Source organism: Lycium barbarum, chromosome 3 (genome assembly GCF_019175385.1).
Source record: "Lycium barbarum isolate Lr01 chromosome 3, ASM1917538v2, whole genome shotgun sequence".
NCBI classification, from domain to species: domain Eukaryota; kingdom Viridiplantae; phylum Streptophyta; class Magnoliopsida; order Solanales; family Solanaceae; genus Lycium; species Lycium barbarum.
Genome location: NC_083339.1, coordinates 132,631,303 through 132,651,573, shown reverse-complemented (window position 1 = coordinate 132,651,573; position 20,271 = coordinate 132,631,303). Strand labels below are relative to the sequence as shown.

The window sequence follows — 20,271 nt, the reverse complement described above, 5'->3', positions numbered from 1 at the left end:
CATCCAATAAATGGAAACAATCGAAGTTCAGTAATCGAGAACATGGTTCTTATCAAGAACCTATTTATTACTATAAACATAAATTTAAAAAGACAAGTTGTTGCGGGGATTTGTTTTTTGTCTTGGTTAAAAACACATGTCAATGCTGAAGTCAAATTTTAGGTAAATTTACAAACGTCTACAGAAGAAAATTGTATCTCATCACTTAAGAATAGGATATATGCCCCTGATCTTCTAGCAAAACCAAATTAAGGGTATCAAATCGGCGGTTTGAGCCCATTTATTTGAATATCTCTAAGAAATGAAATTTGACAAGCTCAACTACACAAGCTTAGTTCCAGGCTAGATAAAAGAATCCTTGTTCTTGTCGGAATGGGAGCAGCTTGGGCTAGTCAAAATATGTTGAATTAATAAATGGAAGTTACTTGAGCGGAAATGAGTTAAGACTAAAATGAGAGAAAAAGCGAATCATAATTCAACCCGTCTAATTCTTATTAATAAGTGTTAATAAGAATTACTTTTGTCACCCCTAAACTAAATGGTATCTCCTATTTTCTCCAATTGCTACTTTTCCAATTGCCCTCAATTGCTACTTTCCCAATTGCCAGACCCCAACTTGTTTGAAACTGATGCGTAGATATTGTTGTTGCTACTTTTCTTACACTTCCTTTAACTTCATAAACAGAAAAAAATGTCATACTTCACTTTCGATCTTACTAACTGCTGCTTCAAAGTTCAGACCATGACTGCTGTAAGTAAAACCCGTGAATGTTTACATTTCCAACATGTTCAGGTATTTAAGGAAAAAAAAGTAGTAGATCATCATAGATGATGCTTGGCAAATTACATGGGACAAACATAAATGTTTTCGTTTAATTTGAAAAGGCATAGTGCCAACACTTTGTAGAAAGCATAAACATGTAAAAGAGGGTGATAATACACCTGAGATTATACCTAGGGATAACAAGCTACTACCTTGCCAAGAACAAGAGAGTAAACATACATTTCTAACCAGAAAAATCACTACCCAATTTTGTCAAAGCATCATCAATAAAGGTAACTAGGTCTTCAGAACTCTGAACTTGGGATCTAATGAAATTAAACGCTATCAAGTCTTTACACTGCGATACTGCTTGGGTCACCTCACTTTGGCCATGCATCAATTCATATGTTTTTCCAACAGCAGCACAGAGCTCTATAAACGAGTGATCCTCCAAGTTTCCCCTTAAATCAAGTAAAACACTTTGTCTGTTCTCTGCATTTACGGGTTTCATTTTCACACCGATACTTCTTATAGATTCGAGGTTAAAATATAATTGCTGCATCGTTTCTGATGGTTTCCGACTTGTTTCGTTCTTTCCATGGGCAAGTGTATGTAGTAGGACTACATTTGCAAAGGCAAAGCGCACAATGAAGATGAAGAAGTCGTAGAAATTCATGCCTACAAAAGAAAAGGAAACGATAACCGGGTTGTCAAGATGCTGGTGTTGACAATCAGAACTCAAACCCTAATAACAAAATTGATAGGAATATCGAAAGAACTAGAAAGAGAAAAGTAAACAGCAGAGTGGTAGATTCATATCATATAAGTTTTTTGATAGGTCGGGTAGATTTATGTAGGAGTAATATACAAGTACAATAAGATAATTATTGTACTTATTAATCTAGGGTAGACCTGTATTAGCAGCAAGATTTCGCTGGCAAAGCTCCTCAAAATCATCACATCCTTTGAGGTCTTCAATGTATTCACTAGCCTCATTGTAATCTCTCAAAAGCAAATCCCACTGATATCACATGTATAGATATGGTTAATTTCTGAAGAGAAGACAATCGCTATATTCATTTAAAGGTTCCTAAGTAAGTATTTTATAGCAGCTTCACTTACCACCCAAGATAAATTATATCCATTGAACCAGTTATGATTTATGGATATCGTATCCTCCTGCAATTCATGTAACGTATTTGGATTCAGCAGAAATACAAACCATAGATCCTCGAATTAAATATGGGAAAGCGGTATCTCAGATGAATTTTCAGCTTAATTACATGCTAAGATGGATTTTATCTTCCTTCCAACAACCATATAAGGACGATTAAAAGGATCCTTCTTTTTCCACAATCTGCTGTCAATCGTTGTGATAAACAGATCCAAAACAAATTATTGACAGAAGATCCCGTTACCAAAATATGTATATTACATATCCATCTTAATCAGTTATGTCCAGTATATTTGGAAGATATTTCATCTGAATCGAGGCAATTCATTCTTATCTAATGTGTGATGGATGTAATTAGGACATTAACCACCTTGCTATTAGATCCCTTTCTGGAACACAGGATTAAAAGTTCAAGAGAGAAAATTGCAGCTTTACTTGTTTCAATTTTAGCACTATAACCCCGTAAGAAATATGCGCAGCTCTTTGTCATCAAAAGAAATATGTGCAGCTCTATAGAAAGCAGTGTAGTAAAAGAAGGAAGTTAGGATCTAATACAAGGTAAGCTACTTAAGTTTTTTCAGTTGAATGACAAGCTGTACATAATTTATACTCTACGAAGAAACACAGGCCATAACAAGTAAGAGATAATCATGTATTTGATTAAAGCAACAATACCAGATTATGAACTTGATGATACCATCCACTGGGCACGAAAATTACTTCATTTTCCTCTTGGGTGCACTCCCGCCATATAGTCTGAGCTCATGATAGAAGTCAAAAACTAAATACTGTACTAATTAACTGAAATAACATTTTGAATCCCAGAAAAAAACTGCCAGAGAGACATCATGAAGAAGTAACTAGCAAATTACCTTTTCAAATCCAGGAAATTTAGATTGAGAAATATCAGCAAAGATGTTATATACTGAACTTTTCATATTCCTGAGTCAATAAAGAGAATAAATTATGTGAACTAACTGAAAATAGTAAACCTCATATGTTCCATTAACATCATTTTTCCCTGTTTCAGTAAATTTACTTATAGCAATGCAATGCAGCTTTTGCTTCTTTTAACCAGTAATAAGTGGCAGTACAAATTAATAGTTATCAACAACAACATGAAAGGGAATTCACATAAAAGTTGTCACACAAATGTGAAGAATTTGAATTTTCCATCATTTTTTTAATGCATTGATCCAAGAAACTGATAGTTCTTCTATTTTAATATTCTGTGACAGTCATCTATAGAAGATTGTGAAATATGGAAAACCATCATAAAATATTGGCAAACTTCATTAGAGATTGTATGTTTGCATTGATATGGTACATCTGTTTGGAGCTGGACATTAGAACCTTCAGAGTTCAGCAGCGTACATTGCTTTTTCAGTCACCCAGACAATTTTTTCGAGACATTCACAGTTTCAACTCAATCTCATTTCAAAAGTCTAAGGAATAATGTTGGAAAAGGGTCAGAAGAAAGTCCATAGAAAACAAAACATGTACTACACCTGTCAAAAACCAAGTGATGTTGACTTGGAGGCAGAAAATACCACTGCTTTTTTCCACAGACATTTGCCGACCAACTGTATGACCTAAATACATCAGCATGAAGAGGTGTCCATGTTCCTGTATCCGTTTCTAAAGTTTAAAAACTTCCCAAAAGTACTAGGTATTTGATTGAAAAACAAACTTTTTATAGCCAGAGCCATGGAAAATAACAACCGTGTCTTACAAGAAAGAATTTACCGCGACTGTGGCCAAACCTTTTGATCCCATGTATACAAAACGATAGTCAGAGCAACTTATTTCATTTCTCTCACTATATGTATCAGGATCGTTATGCATACGAAATTTGTCAAGATAGAAATTCAGCCAGTCATCAGAAAAGTCCACGGGAGTTCTGTATGCAATATACTCTGGATATTCCTAAAAAGAAGTTCAAGATTTTCAAAATCAGCAAGAGAAACAGGTTAGAAATTTTTTGATAGAATGGACAAAAGAAGTCTGTTAGGCTGGAGTAAGTGGCATCTTTTGAAAGTCGGACAAAAGAACAAGACGGAGATACACATTTCAAATCCTAGCTTACAGTTTCAATATAACATTTGACTGAAGAAAATGCAACTCCTAATCTCACATATACGATTGAAAAGTTACAATTAATTATGTAACCTACTCACTCAGTTTCTATGGAGTGAATTTTTCATCTTATGTTACACAAGTGTATCCAGAAATATAAGGTCACGGAAACAAAACTGAAGAAGTACATGCAAACTGTATTTCTATACTTTTCTGCTACTATGCTGAAAAACAGATTTATTCGCTTACTTAAATCCTGACACAAACATTATCATAGTGAAAGAATTAAGCGACGAAAATTAATGAAGTAATGGGATGGGCAAAAGCTTCTCAAAAATAGAGTCCCTCAACATATGTTATCTGCTGGGTACTAAATAATGTGCTTATTTTCTATATCAACTTGGATTATTAGGATTGTATATAAATAACTATCCACAAACCCTTACATTCTACTTCAGGTGAGTTTATAGCATTTAACACAATTCCTCATAGTGTGCAATAACAAATCTTTTTATTTGGACACCAAGAATAAATCAGAAGAACTACACTATTTCACGGCTGGGGTTGAACAAGCTTTACGAAATCAATGATCAGTAGCACGTATATCGATTGCATCCAGATGGCTAGGTTTCCTTCAAGAAAGAATTTTAACTGAAGCAACAAGACGCAAAAAAGACTCACAAACAGCATAACACTGATTTTTTCTATTAAAGTAACCCGGTACCTGTGCTGGTGTGAGGCAACAGGTACCTGATTGAATTAGTCGAGGTGCGCGGTTATCAGAAAAACACTGATTTTGCTATTTTACATTTAGCAGCAGGAAACTACCATAAGATTATAGTACAAATTTTATTACATGTGTTAACTTATCTACAAATTATTACTAGGAGGACTCAAAGTTGGTACCTTTACAAAATGCCAATCCTTCAAATACAACAAAGATTCACTGTTATCACCATTATCATCAGAAGAAACACGAAGCCAACGATCAACGAATTCAGAAACAGTCATTTCTATTCTCTTCTGATCAGTAAACTCTCTGGTCCCACAATCCGCAACCTGCAAATCACCACCAAGTTGTTGGATTTTGCATCTGATACTGCTATAGTTTTCTAGAATAATTAGTTGTTTAGTTACATGAAAAAGTTTAATAGTTGATTTAGTAAAATATTAAGTTTTTTTAGTAAGAGTCTAATACTTTTATTGTAGGGAGAGTCTCTATGCTTTGTTTATGTGCCTATATAAAGGCTTATGATTAATAAAATTTATATGAGACAATTTTCATTCATATTTTCTACACAAGTAAGCAAAAAGAATCCGAATTCGGGGATTTAAACGAATTGGGTAGAAGAACAAATATGTTACCTGAACTTTGGATTTCCCAAAATGGGTGGAGATAAATTGAAGATTAGGTTTTCCATTAGGTGAAACCCAGTCCTTACAAGCCCTCCAATTGTCCATAAGTCCAGTAAGAACCACAGGTTGGTTTTGAGCCATATATTTCTCAGTGAATTCACTATAACTTAGTTCTTTACCGTTCACTTTTTCAATTTTGCCTCCAATTTTCAAACCCATTTCTATACTATGATCTTCAGAAAGTGTTTCGATGATGAATCTTGATTCTTATGTAATAGTAGCTTCTGTTATTTACAGGCCCCTTATCTGTGAATATAAAATTTTAAATAAATATTACTAAATAATGCGTACCCGCAGTGGTATGATAATAAAGTTGAAATTGAAAATTGATTCATATTTTTCAAAACCATAACCATTATAACACATTACGTTTTTGCATCTTTTTAGCATATTATCTCTCATTTTTTTATCTATATTTCAATTTTCGCAAAAAGAACAATTATTTTATGCTAATTGTTATATGTTGTTTTGAAATATGGAAATCATTGAGATGTTCCTTTTTATGTTATTATTTAATTCTTGCATATTTTAAAATATATCAGGGAGGCTTTAGTTGATGCTTAATGATTATGAATCGTAAAATGCACAGTTTGACAATAACACCAAATATAGAGAAGGTTTACTATATAAACACCAAATTAGCATTAGTTTGATAAATTATATTAAGAAGGAAAGAATTTATATAAGTAAATTTTATTTAAATTTAAATTTCTAAATATTAAGAGTTTTTATATAGTTCAAATAAAGAAATATTTAATAACTAATGTTTAGTTGATTTTAAAGTCCTAAATATTTGAAACAAATTAAATTAGGATTGATGTAAGGTAAAATTATGTATAGTTCGAATTCAAATACACACAAGAAAATTGATACATAAACCAAAAAGGAATTGAAAGTGGATGAACGGAAAAGAAAACGAAGAATCCTACTTCCGTACACCAAGAAGAAATGTAAATTGATCGATTTTTTAGGGAAGAAACAGCCTTGGTAGATTTTGCATTGATATAGAAAGTTACTAAATAAAAAAGGACACCAACTTCTGAAAGGAAATAAAAAGAACTCCTAATGAAGTTGGTTTTGAAGTCCTAAATATTAAAAAAATAATCAAATTTTATTTCTAAATATTAAAAAATTAATTAAATCACAATTATATCTGATGTGCAATCTATTTTTAAAGGTTAAAAGGCCAACAACAATAACCCAAAATTAGAAAATCAATATATGATTGCAAACATTTTGATCAAGAGGTCAATTCAGAAATAAAAATTGCATCATAAATTGATAGCGAGTTTGACTAAGTGGAAAATACTATTCTCTCCGATGGAGTGAAATTAATGCATCTTAGTCAACAATTGAGCCATATATCCTCCGGTTAAACTATACATACATAACCTCTACTATGCATCATCAATTGGCAGCGAATTTGACTGACTTGAGAATATGATTCTACGCAATAAAAAAAAGAATGATTTTTTAAAAATATTTAACCAATAAAAAAATGAAAAAATATATTCATACTATCTTCACATTATGATTCATATAATCTAAAGAACATATAAATGTTAATATATTTAACACTTTCATAATAAATAAGAAAATTAATTCCACCAATACATTTAACTCTATGCTGCAAATTCTCCAAATTGTTCCCTTTTTACTCTTTTCTTCCTTTCAAATAAGCCTGAACGCGTCACAGGACAACCCCCTCCTTTTTCCCCCTTTTCTTTCTTTTCACTTTCCTTCTCACTGCAAAGACTTGTTAATTATGCAACTTGCTAACCAGTTAAATATACTTGCAGTTTTAAATTTTAGTTCTGTCTTCTTTGGGATTTGTCCCAAACGAAAATTACAGTCACAAGAAAAGTTTTTTCTTCTTGATCCAATGATCCTTCAGCTCTGATTTGAACCTGCTTTGCAAGTAGAGTATATTGTTACTGCTGCTAAGCTGTAACATCATTTACTACAAGGCTTCCTTTGAAGAGGAGCAACTCTTGTTTACAGAAGATACCAATATCCAGGCCCCCAAGGTTTTGATTTAGTGGTAAGACCGCAACTTGGGCTGTGTTGGTTATCTGTACTTAACAGTTTTGGTCATTTAAGTTTGTCACAAGTTAATAAAAATGGTCCCTTAATTATGAGGGTTGGTTAAAAATAATCCCTTAAGTATGCACTTAACAGTTTTGATCCTTGCAGTTCGTCAAAAGTTAACATTTTTAGTCTCCAACAAAATATTTATTGAACTCTGTTTGTTAGATTTGATGAGAACTATAAAACAATATTTAGCGAGAACTCACATTTAGAGATGCACATTACTAAAGAAAAGACCAAATACCTCGGAATTAAACCGACAAACGTTAGTCCATTATTGAAAAAAATTAAGGAAAAAATCAACATACTTGATAATGTCAGAAAATAGTGTCTCGAAACATAAAGACCGACGGACTCTGTCGATTAAAACCAAGAGAGTCCATCGGCTAAGTCAAATACAACAGACTTTAGAAATAGCAGAAACTACAAAAATTGTCACTACTAAAAACAAACGAAAAAACGATGGATGGAAACCGATGGATAAAATCGAGGGACACTATTTTTTTTTAATTATTTTTTACGAAAACTAACGGACGTCAATCAATTATTTTCAGGGGAAGATGCGCGGAAACTTTTTTTTAAAAGAAAAGAATCACATAATGGAAGTATTTATTTTATACCGGGTTTTCAATAAAAATGAGTCTAGTGTATTTTACTTAGCCGATGGACTCCCTCGGTTTTAATCGACAGAATCCGTCGGTCTTTGTGTTCCAAGACACTATTTTCTGACATTATCAAGTCTGTTCGTTTTTTCCTTGGTTTTTCCCTATAACGGACTAATGTCCGTCGGTTTTGTCCCGAGATATTTGGTCTTTTCTTTAGTAATGTGTACCTCTAATTGTGAGTTCTCGCTAATTTTTTTTTTGTATAGTTTTCGTCAAATCTAACAAACAGAGTTCAATGAATATTTTGTCGAAGACTAAAAGTGTTAACTTTTGGCGAACTTAAAGGACCAAAACTGTTAAGTGCATACTTAAGGGACTATTTTAACCAACCCTCATAGTTAAGGGACCATTTTTGTTAACTTGTGGCAAACTTAAAGGACTAAAACCGTTAAGTGCATAGTTAAGGGACTATTTTGAACCTATTCTCATAGTTAAGGGATCATTTATGTCCTTTTCTCGTTATCTGTTGTCAAAAGAACTACCTAGAGAGAGATGCAGTCAAGTGCCACGAAAATCAACCTCCACTACAAAGGTTGTACTATACAGCATGAGATTATGCAATATTTTCTGAATGCAACATCAGGAAGTAATCACTGAGCATTTACCTTACTTTCAGTCTATGTTGCTCGGACCCTTCAATTTTGCTGTCGCCGCACCCGTGTCCGACACGACACGACACCGACACTGGATTCGTGTCGGATCTGGTCAAACGACATTGGATACTTTGACCAAATCCATGGACCAATTTGAGAAAAAATTTGAGGCCAAATTGAAAGAAACGGAGAGCTCTTGAAGAGTGGACACTTAATGTATCTAGAAGAGTTTCAAGTTAATTAAAAATTAACATTTAATTATAAATGAAACATAACTATAAAAAATTATTTTTGTTTTTTATTTATAGGCATAGATTTAGTTATTTTTCTTATAATTTTGAATTATTTTAGCCGAATCCCCGCATCCGTATCCGCACCTGGATCCGTACCCCGGAATCTTAAAATTTAGATTATGCCGAATCCGACCTCTAGATCCGTACCCGTATCCGACACTCAACACCGAATTCGAGCAACATAGCTTTCAACGATAGAAGCAAGACCAGAAACAAAGGGGAATGAAACAGTTATAGATACAGAGACGGAGAGAACACCTTGTATCCTGGATAAAAACCAAGTCAACTGACAAGATATTACCCATGAAATATCTAATTTCTCTATTTTCTTTTACTAACCTGATGTTATACATGGTTTGCATAGCCTTGAGTAGATAAACAAGCTTTTTCCGGCTGAAAACAAATTTCAAAGAAGTTAAATAATATATTAACTTGTAACAAAGCTTTTAACTGTTACCTTCCTCAAAAAATAAAAACAAAAGCATTTTCAAACAATAATTTCAAGAAAGTATATAAAGTGATGACCTTCCTCTTGTTCTGATAAAGTCCACCCCAACAGTCAAGTAATATGTCACACCCCAATCCTGATAGGGCAGGGTACGGATATGATAGATGTATGTATAGTGAGTGTAAGTGTATGTGAATGCATATGCATGTTATATATGGATATGTATGGAAAAGTTCTTAAAAAGTTAAGCATGCACGACATTCGCCTTGAGAGGGCATTCAGAGGCGCAGGTTGATCTCTTTTGTATTACTTTATCCCCATACGTCCATTATATTATTTTCCATGATCGGTATTTCTTACTATGTTACTGTTCATGCCTTACATACTCAGTACATTGCTCGTACTGACGTCCCTTCTTGTGGACGCTGCGTTTCATGCCACACAGGTGTATACAGATGAGTAGAGGATATTGCTAGAAGATGTTCCAGCTGGATTGGCGAGCTCCATTTCCTTCCGGAGTGTTGTCGAGTCAGAGTATCTATGTTATGGTATATTGATTTATGCTAGAGACTTTGCAGACAAAGTCACGTATATAGCATGCCAGTCTTGCAAGCGGCTCTGCAAACCGATGTATCATTATGCATTATGTTACAAATTTCATATGATTACAGATTTTTTTTGAGTTGAGGAAGACGAAAGGAATGTTTTTGAAAAGCTTTCATTATGCATTTCATTTTGTGATTTAAAAGTCCAGTGAGACTATGAATATACTGAGAACCAGCGGGTTCGCTCGGCTCTACGTAAAGGGTCGGGTGCCCATCATGCCCTATCAGGACTGGGGTGTGACAAATTGATATCAGAGCAGTTCGTCATAGGGGTTGTCTACAAAGTCGTGTCCAGTAGAGTCCTGTTTATGAGTGTGAAGCCGGCCACACTTATGAACAGGATGCTGCAGGGCATCTAGGAATTATTGACCTTCTTTCTGTTTTAAATCGTGCGATAGAGTCAATTCATAGGAAAGGAGATTTTTTATACTAACCTTTGACCTCAGCAGAAGCACAGTATCGATGGGAGAAAGTGAGTGAGGATATGGGAAGTCACAGAGGTAAGTTTTGATATTTTTGTTCTTTTACCTGAAATTGGGAGCCCTGGGTGGCTGGGATATACTGATATGTCGTGTATATATATATATATGCCCCGTGAGGCATTGCTGGTAATTGTTGCATGGAGGTTTTGGGTAGTAAGAATTGTAAAGGAGACTCTGCCAGAATTTTTCAAAATCAGGTCATTTAGTTAGGTACACCTAACATGAAGAAGCGTGGAAGGGAAATATCGTAGATAGAAAATTAGTGGGATGCGTTGTTTTAGAGGAGTTATGTATTTGGCATGGCATGAAGAATGATTGTGAGAAAGACGATTAACAGTCCGAAGGATTAAAATGGGTTACATTCGAGGTTTAGTAGGAGCAAGGTCTATTGGGAATTCAGGGAAAATCGACAAATGAGTTCTAATGTAGATTATTATATAAGAGTGGCGAGCGGAAGTCTAAAGAGGCTGATAACCGAGTATTTGTAAGTAACGGCGACGAAGGTGTGTTCGTTACCATCGGGAATCTGAAAATCTAGAATGAAAGGTAGCCATACACATAGGTGAAAGGTGAATATTGGGGATTGAAAAGGCTAAAATAGTAATTGTTAAAGGAGGGAGATGTGTTACGAGAATGTTTTGGAATTTGTCAAGACTTCAACTTGCTTTAGATTGTGTGGTGAGGGTCATGTGGTGAGGTGAATACGATTATACCAGCATTAACGCACCGGATTTCATCAGAGTTTCGAGGTTAAGCGTGCTGGGGTGAGAGAAATATTAAGATGGGTGACCCCCTAGGAAGTTGCAAGAAGTCCTATAAATTCAGACACGAGAGACAAATGAGAAGCTAGAGTAGCCTAAAGGAAGTTAGAGTATGCGGAGTGGTTAGAAACCTTAAAGAGGTCGTGTAGGACGAGGAGGACCAGGCCAGTGAAGAAAAAAAAAGAAAAAAAAACCTTAGAGATGTTATAAGAACGTCGGGACGAGAGATAAGGATTTAGGTGTAACCGAAAACTTCATAAAAGACGTGGAGAATCTCGATGTCCCCATTAACTTGTAGGTCCAGGACACCGTTGGTCATAAAAGACAGAGGTATGAAAAGACGAAAAAGGAAGCATCGGAATTGGATACCCTTATGAGTACTCCAATTGAACACAAGAGTTTAACTAGCAAGAGATGAATAAGGTAGACCACACGATGACAGAACCCCGACCTTAAGAAGATCGCGAAGGACGGCAGGAAATTATCGAAGACGGTGAATACTCAAGGGTTAATGGCATATAAGGACCTTCTTAATAAGGGGGGAAGAACATACTAGACTTGAAGGGAGCTATGACGTTCAAAGCTCCAGAAAAGGAGATTTATTAGCTCGGGGCCAGAGCTCGAAACATATTGGTATATCAAGAAGGTATCAAAAAGAAGCAGAAGCGAACGGAAAAATGTGTACCATGAGGCAGACATAGGAAGAAAGTATGGAAGACACCTTAAGAGAATGCTTTATGCTGACATGAACTATGATATTTCTAGACCATGGTTTGAATCTCCCGTATCGAGCAAAATTGCGCCGTACCCAAGTATGCAGCGACATTCCCTAAAGGGTAATGAAAAGAGCAAGAAAAGTCTCTAAGCTAAATTCACAAAGGGTGTTAGAGAGGATAACGAACCCAAATGACACTTGGGATGACGATGACAATTGTAATAAAAGGAACAACAATTGGTTGTATTGATAGATGTGAGGGAAGGAAGTAAAAAGAAGCTGTAGCAGGGGCTCAAAGATGTTGCGAGCTATGAAATTAGTTGAATTCGGATTACGAATTACCATAAGTATAATGGTACTGCGAAGAATAGTAAAGGGAGAAGAACCATTACGTATATACGTACGTTGGATCGATGGAAGTGGTCTTGGAAAGGAACTGGGAGGAATAGCTTAAGGAACATGGCCATTGGACTCACTAGCGAAAAGGTCATGTTGAATGAACACTCGGAATGTAAGGGTAAGAGAGATGGCGACAAGGATGTAAGGACTAATGAAGCTGACCAATGAACTACAAGGAATCAATACGACGTATATCTAAGATTAACGGGTACAAAAAGGATAGCCCGAGATGGCACCGAAGGAATGAACACAAGGAGGGCGCTGTAGAGAGAGGAAGGTAGTTGTTCACTAACAAAGGAACAAGGAACGAGAAAAAGAGAAATACTTACGGGCTGATGAATAATTATTGCACGATAAGTCAAGATTACAAGAATGGAGACAAATTGAGAGTGGTATGTGAGTTAATTTCCGATCATGTACATGAGGACAAGGAAGTGAAAGAAGATGACTGAAGGTAATAAAAAAAAGGGTTAAGGGAAGATGAGAAGAGATTGAATCAAGTTATAGTCTAAGCAAACGGTAATCGGGCCCTTAGGGAAGAATAAAGGTTCTAAGGAATCAAAGATGGTGTTGTGGGTTAGCAATACTGCAACATTCGAGGACGAATGTTTCTAAGGGGGGAAGGATGTTACACCCCGAAAAATTTCGCGTTACCAAGACTGTCGACGGCTTAGTATGAGGTCAAGGGAGAGTAAAGTTATACAAGGATTAGGGATGAAGATTATATTATCTGAGTATAAGAATATATATATATATATATGACATTTGAAGATCGTATGGAGTAAATCAGTTAAAAAATTACTTGATGATAGCCCTCGTAACCATAAGTTAAGGTGGGGCTCACATGTCGGGATTTTATAAAGGACATGTGAAGAAATATATGAGTAGTACATGTGAAGTTGAGCAAGTCCTAAAAAGGACCCTTAAGCCAAATATGGGCATAAGCCTTCCAAAAGGATGATTTAAAGATACGTTTTTGGATGACCTGACTTGGAGGGGCCAAAACGCTATTATAAGTTTGGAATTTAGAAAAACACAAATAATAAAAGTTGTAGATAATTGAAATAGCTTTCCGACTGTAGGTCGTGGGCCCTCACACCATATTGGGATCAAAATTTATGGCCATTTTAAGAGTAAGATCCTAAGCTGCCAAATAAGGCTCCGCGGGCCCCACATGAGGAGGTCGGTGAAACCGACCTAGGAGGGGTATAAATACCCCATTAACCTCATTTTTTTCAGAAAATTAACATTCCAAAAGGTCCTAGAAAATTCTCCACACCTCCCCCAAACATTATAGTCCGATAAATCAAGAATTTAACAATATTACGCCAAACTAGTCCGTGAAAGGCGATTGTTCTTGCTTCTACTTAAGTTTGGCGTTGGAGAAAGTTGATGTGGCTGAGTTTCTTCAAGTATAAGGTATGTTATTCGTCCCATCTCTTATGTTGAGTTTATTTGAAGGTCTAGCAAGCCTTAAAAATGAAAATAGTTATGGAGGAAAGGTCATAAATTGTTGTGTTGTAGTTGTTGTGTTTATGGGATGTTTTGAACATGTTGTGGCCATGTGGATGGACTGATTTATGTGTATAAAAATTGTATCTAACATTGTTGGTGTGTTGATGAGATTATACTCCTTGATTGGGATGAAAGGAAGTGTCTATTATTGTTGTTGTATGTTGAAAAACATCGTGTGGGATATTTATGGAATATATTGGTATGGATAATAGTGTTGTTGATGTTGGTATTGTTGTTGTTGTTGATTGGTTGCTGAATTGTAATTTTGGGCTAGACATATAAACAGGGGAGATGCTGCCCGATTTTCGGCAGAATATACAATAGTTTGATTTGAAACTTGGAACAAGTGTGCAATAAAGAGTCTAACGTTAGTATAACTCCTCTTAAATGTAGACTTGCAAGCTCGGACGAATAAGCGTAGCTAATAGGAGGTCGAACAGGTATGTTAAGACTCGTCCCTTTCTTTCAAAGGCATGATTCCTATGTTATGATTCCATAAATATTTCCATAATAGCTTTGTTTTCAAAAGCTCGAAGTTCATGACTCTTAAAACCTTTTATGACGTTAAATGGAATATGTTCTATGATGATTGTGACGATGACGATGATTCTCTTCTTTTAAAACCCCGAAGCTATGATTTGAGCGCATTATGAGATTATTGAGCCATTCCATGAATCCCTCAACCGTTCTTATTGTTGATGGTCTCACATCATATTACTCGTTCCTTCGAGGTGAGATATAGCGATGATAACTATTCTATTTCCAGTGCTACCTAAGTTCATGATTCTTGAGACTTTCGTGACATCGTCGATTTCATCTTGCGATGGTTGATCTTTTAAGGAATGATATAGTGACAATGGTAATGCTGATGATGATGTTGGTTTCATTTAAGTATTTTTATCTATGTATGTATGCATGCATTGCATCCCACTGATCAATTGGGGATAACACCGAGTCCCGCAAGGGTCGGGTACGGATAACACCGAGTCTCGAAAGGGCCGGGTACGAATAACACCGAGTCCCGAAAGGGCCGGGTACGGATCACACCGAGTCCCGAAAAGGCCGAGTACGGATATGATAGATGTATGTATAGTGAGTGTAAGTGTATGTGAATGCATATGCATGTTATATATGGATATGTATGGAAAAGTTCTTAAAAAGCTAAGGATGCACGACATTCGCCTTGAGAAGGCATTCAGAGGCACATGTTGATCTCTTTTGTATTACTTTATCCCCATACGTCCATTATATTATTTTTCATGATCGGTATTTCTTACTATGTCACTGTTCATGCCTTACATACTCAGTATATTGCTCGTACTGACGTCCCTTCTTGTGGACGCTGCGTTTCATGCCACGCAGGTGCATACAGATGAGTAGAGGATATTGCTAGAAGATGTTCCAGCTGGATTGACGAGCTCCATTTCCTTTCGGAGTGTTGTCGAGTCAGAGTATCTATGTTATGGTATATTGATTTATGTTAGAGACTTTGCAGACAGAGTCACGTATATAACATGTCAGTCTTGCAAGCGGCTCTGCAAGCCGATCATTATGCATTATGTTACAAATTTCATATGATTACAGATTTTACTTGAGTTGAGGAAAACGAAAGGAGTGTTTTTGAAAAGCTTTCATTATGCATTTCATTTTGTGATTTAAAAGTCCAGTGAGACTATGAATATACTGAGAACCAGCAGGTTCGCTCGGCTCTACGTAAAGGGTCGGGTGCCCATCATGCCCTATTAGGACTGGGGTGTGACATGATAGTCTTGTACCTACAATGCAAACTTTGCATTAGTAACTAATTTAACAAATTGAACTCTATTGAATTTACAACAACGAAAGAAATTTACGTCTCCATCAAACTCCATGGACTCTTCATCATCTATTAGGTCAGTGATGGAGTAGTTGTACGCTGCCAAATATCCTCTTAAACTAACTGATCCAAGGTTAACATCCCTCATGAATTCATTAAGACTGAAAAAATATTACTAATATAAGATATAAAAGAGGTGAAAAGAAAACCAAAATAGGTTATACTATAACGAGCTTTCAAAAACTTACATGCTAAACCTATCTTCGTGATAGTGATCCATGGATGGGTCCCTGTACCTACATTGAGTTAAAATTGAAGAGTAACTGATTATTCGCTTTCCTTCAAGACATCATGTATCATTTTGGTATAAATGTGAAAGCCTCCAATTTCTCAGATATATTCACCAATTTTGTACGTTTCTATCGTTTTTTGTTTCCAGCATCCATGAATTGATGTAATTGTGATACTTTGTATTGCTTCTCTAAACAAAGAATATCAAAAATTTGGTTATCTAATTATAATATCAAGAATTTGCGTATCTAATTATAATAAGTGTCACAAAACATGACAACATGCACCATACACGTGATATCCTTGAAGAAGGATTAGAAGGAGCTGAAATTTATTTGGAGAAAAGGCAAAAGAATCATGTCATTGTATAGCAAAAAATATTGTGTATTTTTTTCTGATCATCAAGTGATATATGAGCCCATCCTGATAGATTTGGATCTTGAAAAGGCATTTGATAGAGTTGAATGGTTTCATCCATCAACGGACTGTCTGGAATGCTTTTGGAATGGCAGATTTTATACAATGCATTGCATCACAAATCCACAAACAACGACTCTCTGTGTGGCTTGGAGCTATTATTAGTTTTGCACTAGTAATTTTTCATGTTGATATGCCAGCCAAGGTCCTTCCAATTTGCCTTTGGAATATTTGTACCACCCGAAACAGAAACTTTTTTGATAACCAAAACAGTGCTGCTAATCCAACACATATCCTCAGTCAACCTTTGGAATTTTTCTACTAGGAGCTCATACACTTGCAAAAAGCTAGACTTTCTTCTGTACCTCAAATGGAACCCACCAGCTCCTAGCCTATTTAAACGAAAAATTGATGGGGCAGCCTTATATACTGAAGAGAGAGGAATAGTGCGAGATTCAGCTGGAAGCTGGATTATAGGTTTTGTTTCTTGTATGCCAAAAGCTGCTATATAACTATTGTTGAACTAATGGCTTTTCTGTAGGGATTAAATTTTTTTTATGCCCTTGGTTTGCAACCAACGTTGGTGGAGACAGATTCTCAGGAAGTTATCAATATACTAAGAACTAATCCTGATTCTCATGCACATGTTTTTTCCGACTGCAGGCACTTAATCCGCAATCTCAAAACAATGATCTAGCTAAGTATGGAATGACTGCCCTAGATACTGTAACTTTTGCACCAAGATCGCTTTTTGACAAGGCTTCATCTCAACAAGGAGAGACAGACACCCATGCGGAAAGCAGCAGTTTTGTAATCACAGTGAAGAAATGGGAACATCTACTATTATATACCACTCACTCTACTATTTTTACGACTTTTGTAATACTAATCTCCATGTAGACAGGCATGTACTTAGCCTCACTTACCGTCTGTAGTTGAACGTCAGGGCCAGGGCCCTACTATGTAATGTGTGTTTATATGAATATTAGCATTCTTTTCACCGAAAAAAAAGACTAATTTTGAGCACCCCCGTACTCCAGAATGCTTAAGATGCTCCAGTTCTCATTTTATTGTTCAAATCCACCGAACCAGACATTTACGAAAAACAATTGTTGGTGAATCATTCACCATTAAAGAGAAACATGAAACAATGAACATTGGAATATGTCAATGTTTAAGTATTAGAATCAAATTTTGACTCAATTTATTTTAACGTGTTATTCAGTTTTTCAAGCGTCAGTTCCAAATTGAAAATAGCTGTACATATCAATCCCGCACCGAAGAACTAAACGATAAAAAATCAAACTGAATCGAACAATTATGGTTCAGCATGCAATTTATACAATAAAAATCCGAAAATCAGACCAAATCGAACAATTAGGGTTTGGTATTTGATATATACAATAAAAAACTGAAAATCAAACCGAACCAAACCATTATGTTCCGTATTTGATATATATAATAAAAATTCGAAAATCAAATTGAATCGAACATTATGGTTCAGTATTCGATATATGCAATAACAAACCGAAAATCAAACTGAATCGAACCATCATGGTTCCGTATTCGATATATATAATAAAAAATCGAAATCAACCCGAATGTATAATAAAAGACCGAAATCATGGTTCGATATTCGATATGTACAATAAAAGACCAAAATCAAACTGGATCGAACAATTATGATTCAGTATTCAATATATATACAATAAAACACTGAAAATTAAACTGAATAGAACATTATGATTCGGTATTGATATATACAACAAAAACTATAAATATTCGAAATATACAATAAAAAATCGAAAATTGAAGTATCAATCAAGATTCAAAAAAATCGTCATTCAAAATTTCGCAACAGAGCAACTCGATCAATTCACACCGAAAATTGAAGTATCAATAGAGATTCTAAAAAACCAGGCATTCAAATTTCGAAACAGAGCAACTCAATCAATTCACACCGAAAATTGAAGTATCAATTGAGATTCTAAAAAATTGGCATTCAAAATTTCGGAACAGAGAAACTCGATCAATTCACACCGAAAATTGAAATATCAATCGAGATTATAAAATATCGGCATTCAAATTTTGGAACAGAGTAACTCGATCAATTCACACCGAAAATTGAAGTATCAATCGAGATTCTAAAATATCGGCATTCAAAATTTCGGAACAGCACAACTCGATCAATTCACACCGAAAATTGAAGTATCAATTGAGATTCTGAAAAAATCGACATTCAAAATTTCGAAACAGAGCAACTTGGTCAATTCACACTGAAAATTGAAGTATCAATCGAGATTCTAAAATATCGGTATTCAAAATTTCGGAACAGAGCAACTTGATCAATTCACACCGAAAATTGAAGTATCAATCGAGATTCTAAAAAATCGACATTCAAAATTTGGGAACAGAGCAACTCGATCAATTCACACTGAAAATTGAAGTATCAATCGAGATTCTAAAAACCAGCATTCAAAATTTCGCAACAGAGCAACTCGATCAATTCACACCGAAAATTGAAATATTAATCGATATTCTAACAAATCGGCATTCAAAATTTCAGAACAGAGCAACTCGATCAATTCACACCGAAAATTAAAGTATCAATCGAGATTCTAAAATATCGGCACTCAAAGTTCGGAACAGAGCAAATCGATCAATTCATACCGAAAATTGAAGTATCAATCGAGATTCTAAAATATCAGCATTCAAATTTCGGAACAGAGCAACTCGATCAATTCACACCGAAAATTGATGTACCAATCGAGATTCTAAAAAATCGGCATTCAAAATTTCGGAACAAAGCAACTCGATCAATTCACATCGAAAATTGATGTGTCAATCGAGATTCTGAAAAATCGGCATTCAAAATTTCAGAACAGAGCAACTCGATCAATTCACACTGAAAATTGAAGTGTCAATTGAGATTCTAAAAAATTGGCATTCAAAATTTCGAAACAGAGCAACTTGATCAATTCACACCAAAAATTGAAGTATCTAACGAGATTCTAAAATATCGGCATTCAACATTTCGGAACAGTGCAACTGGATCAATTCACACCGAAAATTGAAGTATCAATCGAGATTCTAAAATATCGGCATTCAAAATTTCAGAACAGAGCAACTCGATCAGTTCACATCGAAAATTGAAGTATCAATCGAGATTCTAAAAAATCAGCATTCAAAATTTCGGAACAAAGCAACTCGATCAATTCACATCTAAAATTGAAGTATCAATCGAGATTCTAAAATATCAGCATTCAAATTTCGGAATAGAGTAACTCGATCAATTCACATAAAAAATTGAAGTATCAATCGAGATTCTGAAAAATCGACATTCAAAATTTCGGAACAGAGTAAGTCGATCAGTTCACACCGAAAATTGAAGCATCAATCAAGATTCTAAAAAATCAGCATTCAAAATTTCAGAGCAGAGCAACTCGATCAATTCACACCGAAAATTGAAGTATCAATCGAGATTTTAAAATATTGGCATTCAATATTTCGCAACAGAGAAACTCGATCAATTAATATAATATGATGTTTGCTTTTAAGAACACACCAATTAGAAAACAACTAAATTCAAACTTACAATGGATGAAATACCTAAGATATGAGTAATACGGCGCTTGAGAGTTGAAATATCAACCTACACGAACAATTGCTTATTACAATGTGTTTCGATGGGAGGGAAAATTGAAAATGGAGAAGAAATTGAGAGCAGTGTTTTAAAAGGCAGTTTCAAGACTCG

At 35.2% G+C, this 20,271-nt stretch overlaps 1 protein-coding gene across 2 annotated transcripts; it reads right to left on the bottom strand.

Annotated features, from left to right (window-relative positions):
• Positions 1–796: 796 nt before the first annotated feature.
• Positions 797–5,692, bottom strand: LOC132632623 (arginine-specific demethylase JMJ20). Of its 2 annotated transcripts, none has more exons than XM_060348619.1 (9): positions 5,379–5,692; positions 4,920–5,072; positions 3,701–3,863; positions 3,488–3,563; positions 2,810–2,879; positions 2,613–2,693; positions 1,886–1,942; positions 1,676–1,784; positions 797–1,441 (listed from the first exon to the last, which is right to left on the bottom strand). In XM_060348619.1, the coding sequence occupies exons 1-9, from the start codon at positions 5,586–5,588 to the stop codon at positions 1,008–1,010; spliced, it is 1,353 nt and encodes a 450-aa protein (XP_060204602.1). In that variant the 5' UTR covers positions 5,589–5,692; the 3' UTR covers positions 797–1,007. The 2 variants fall into 2 exon arrangements, with proteins under 2 accessions (XP_060204602.1, XP_060204601.1); XM_060348618.1 differs by having other exon boundaries at positions 3,446–3,563; positions 5,379–5,691.
• Between the last annotated feature and the right edge of the window lie 14,579 nt (positions 5,693–20,271).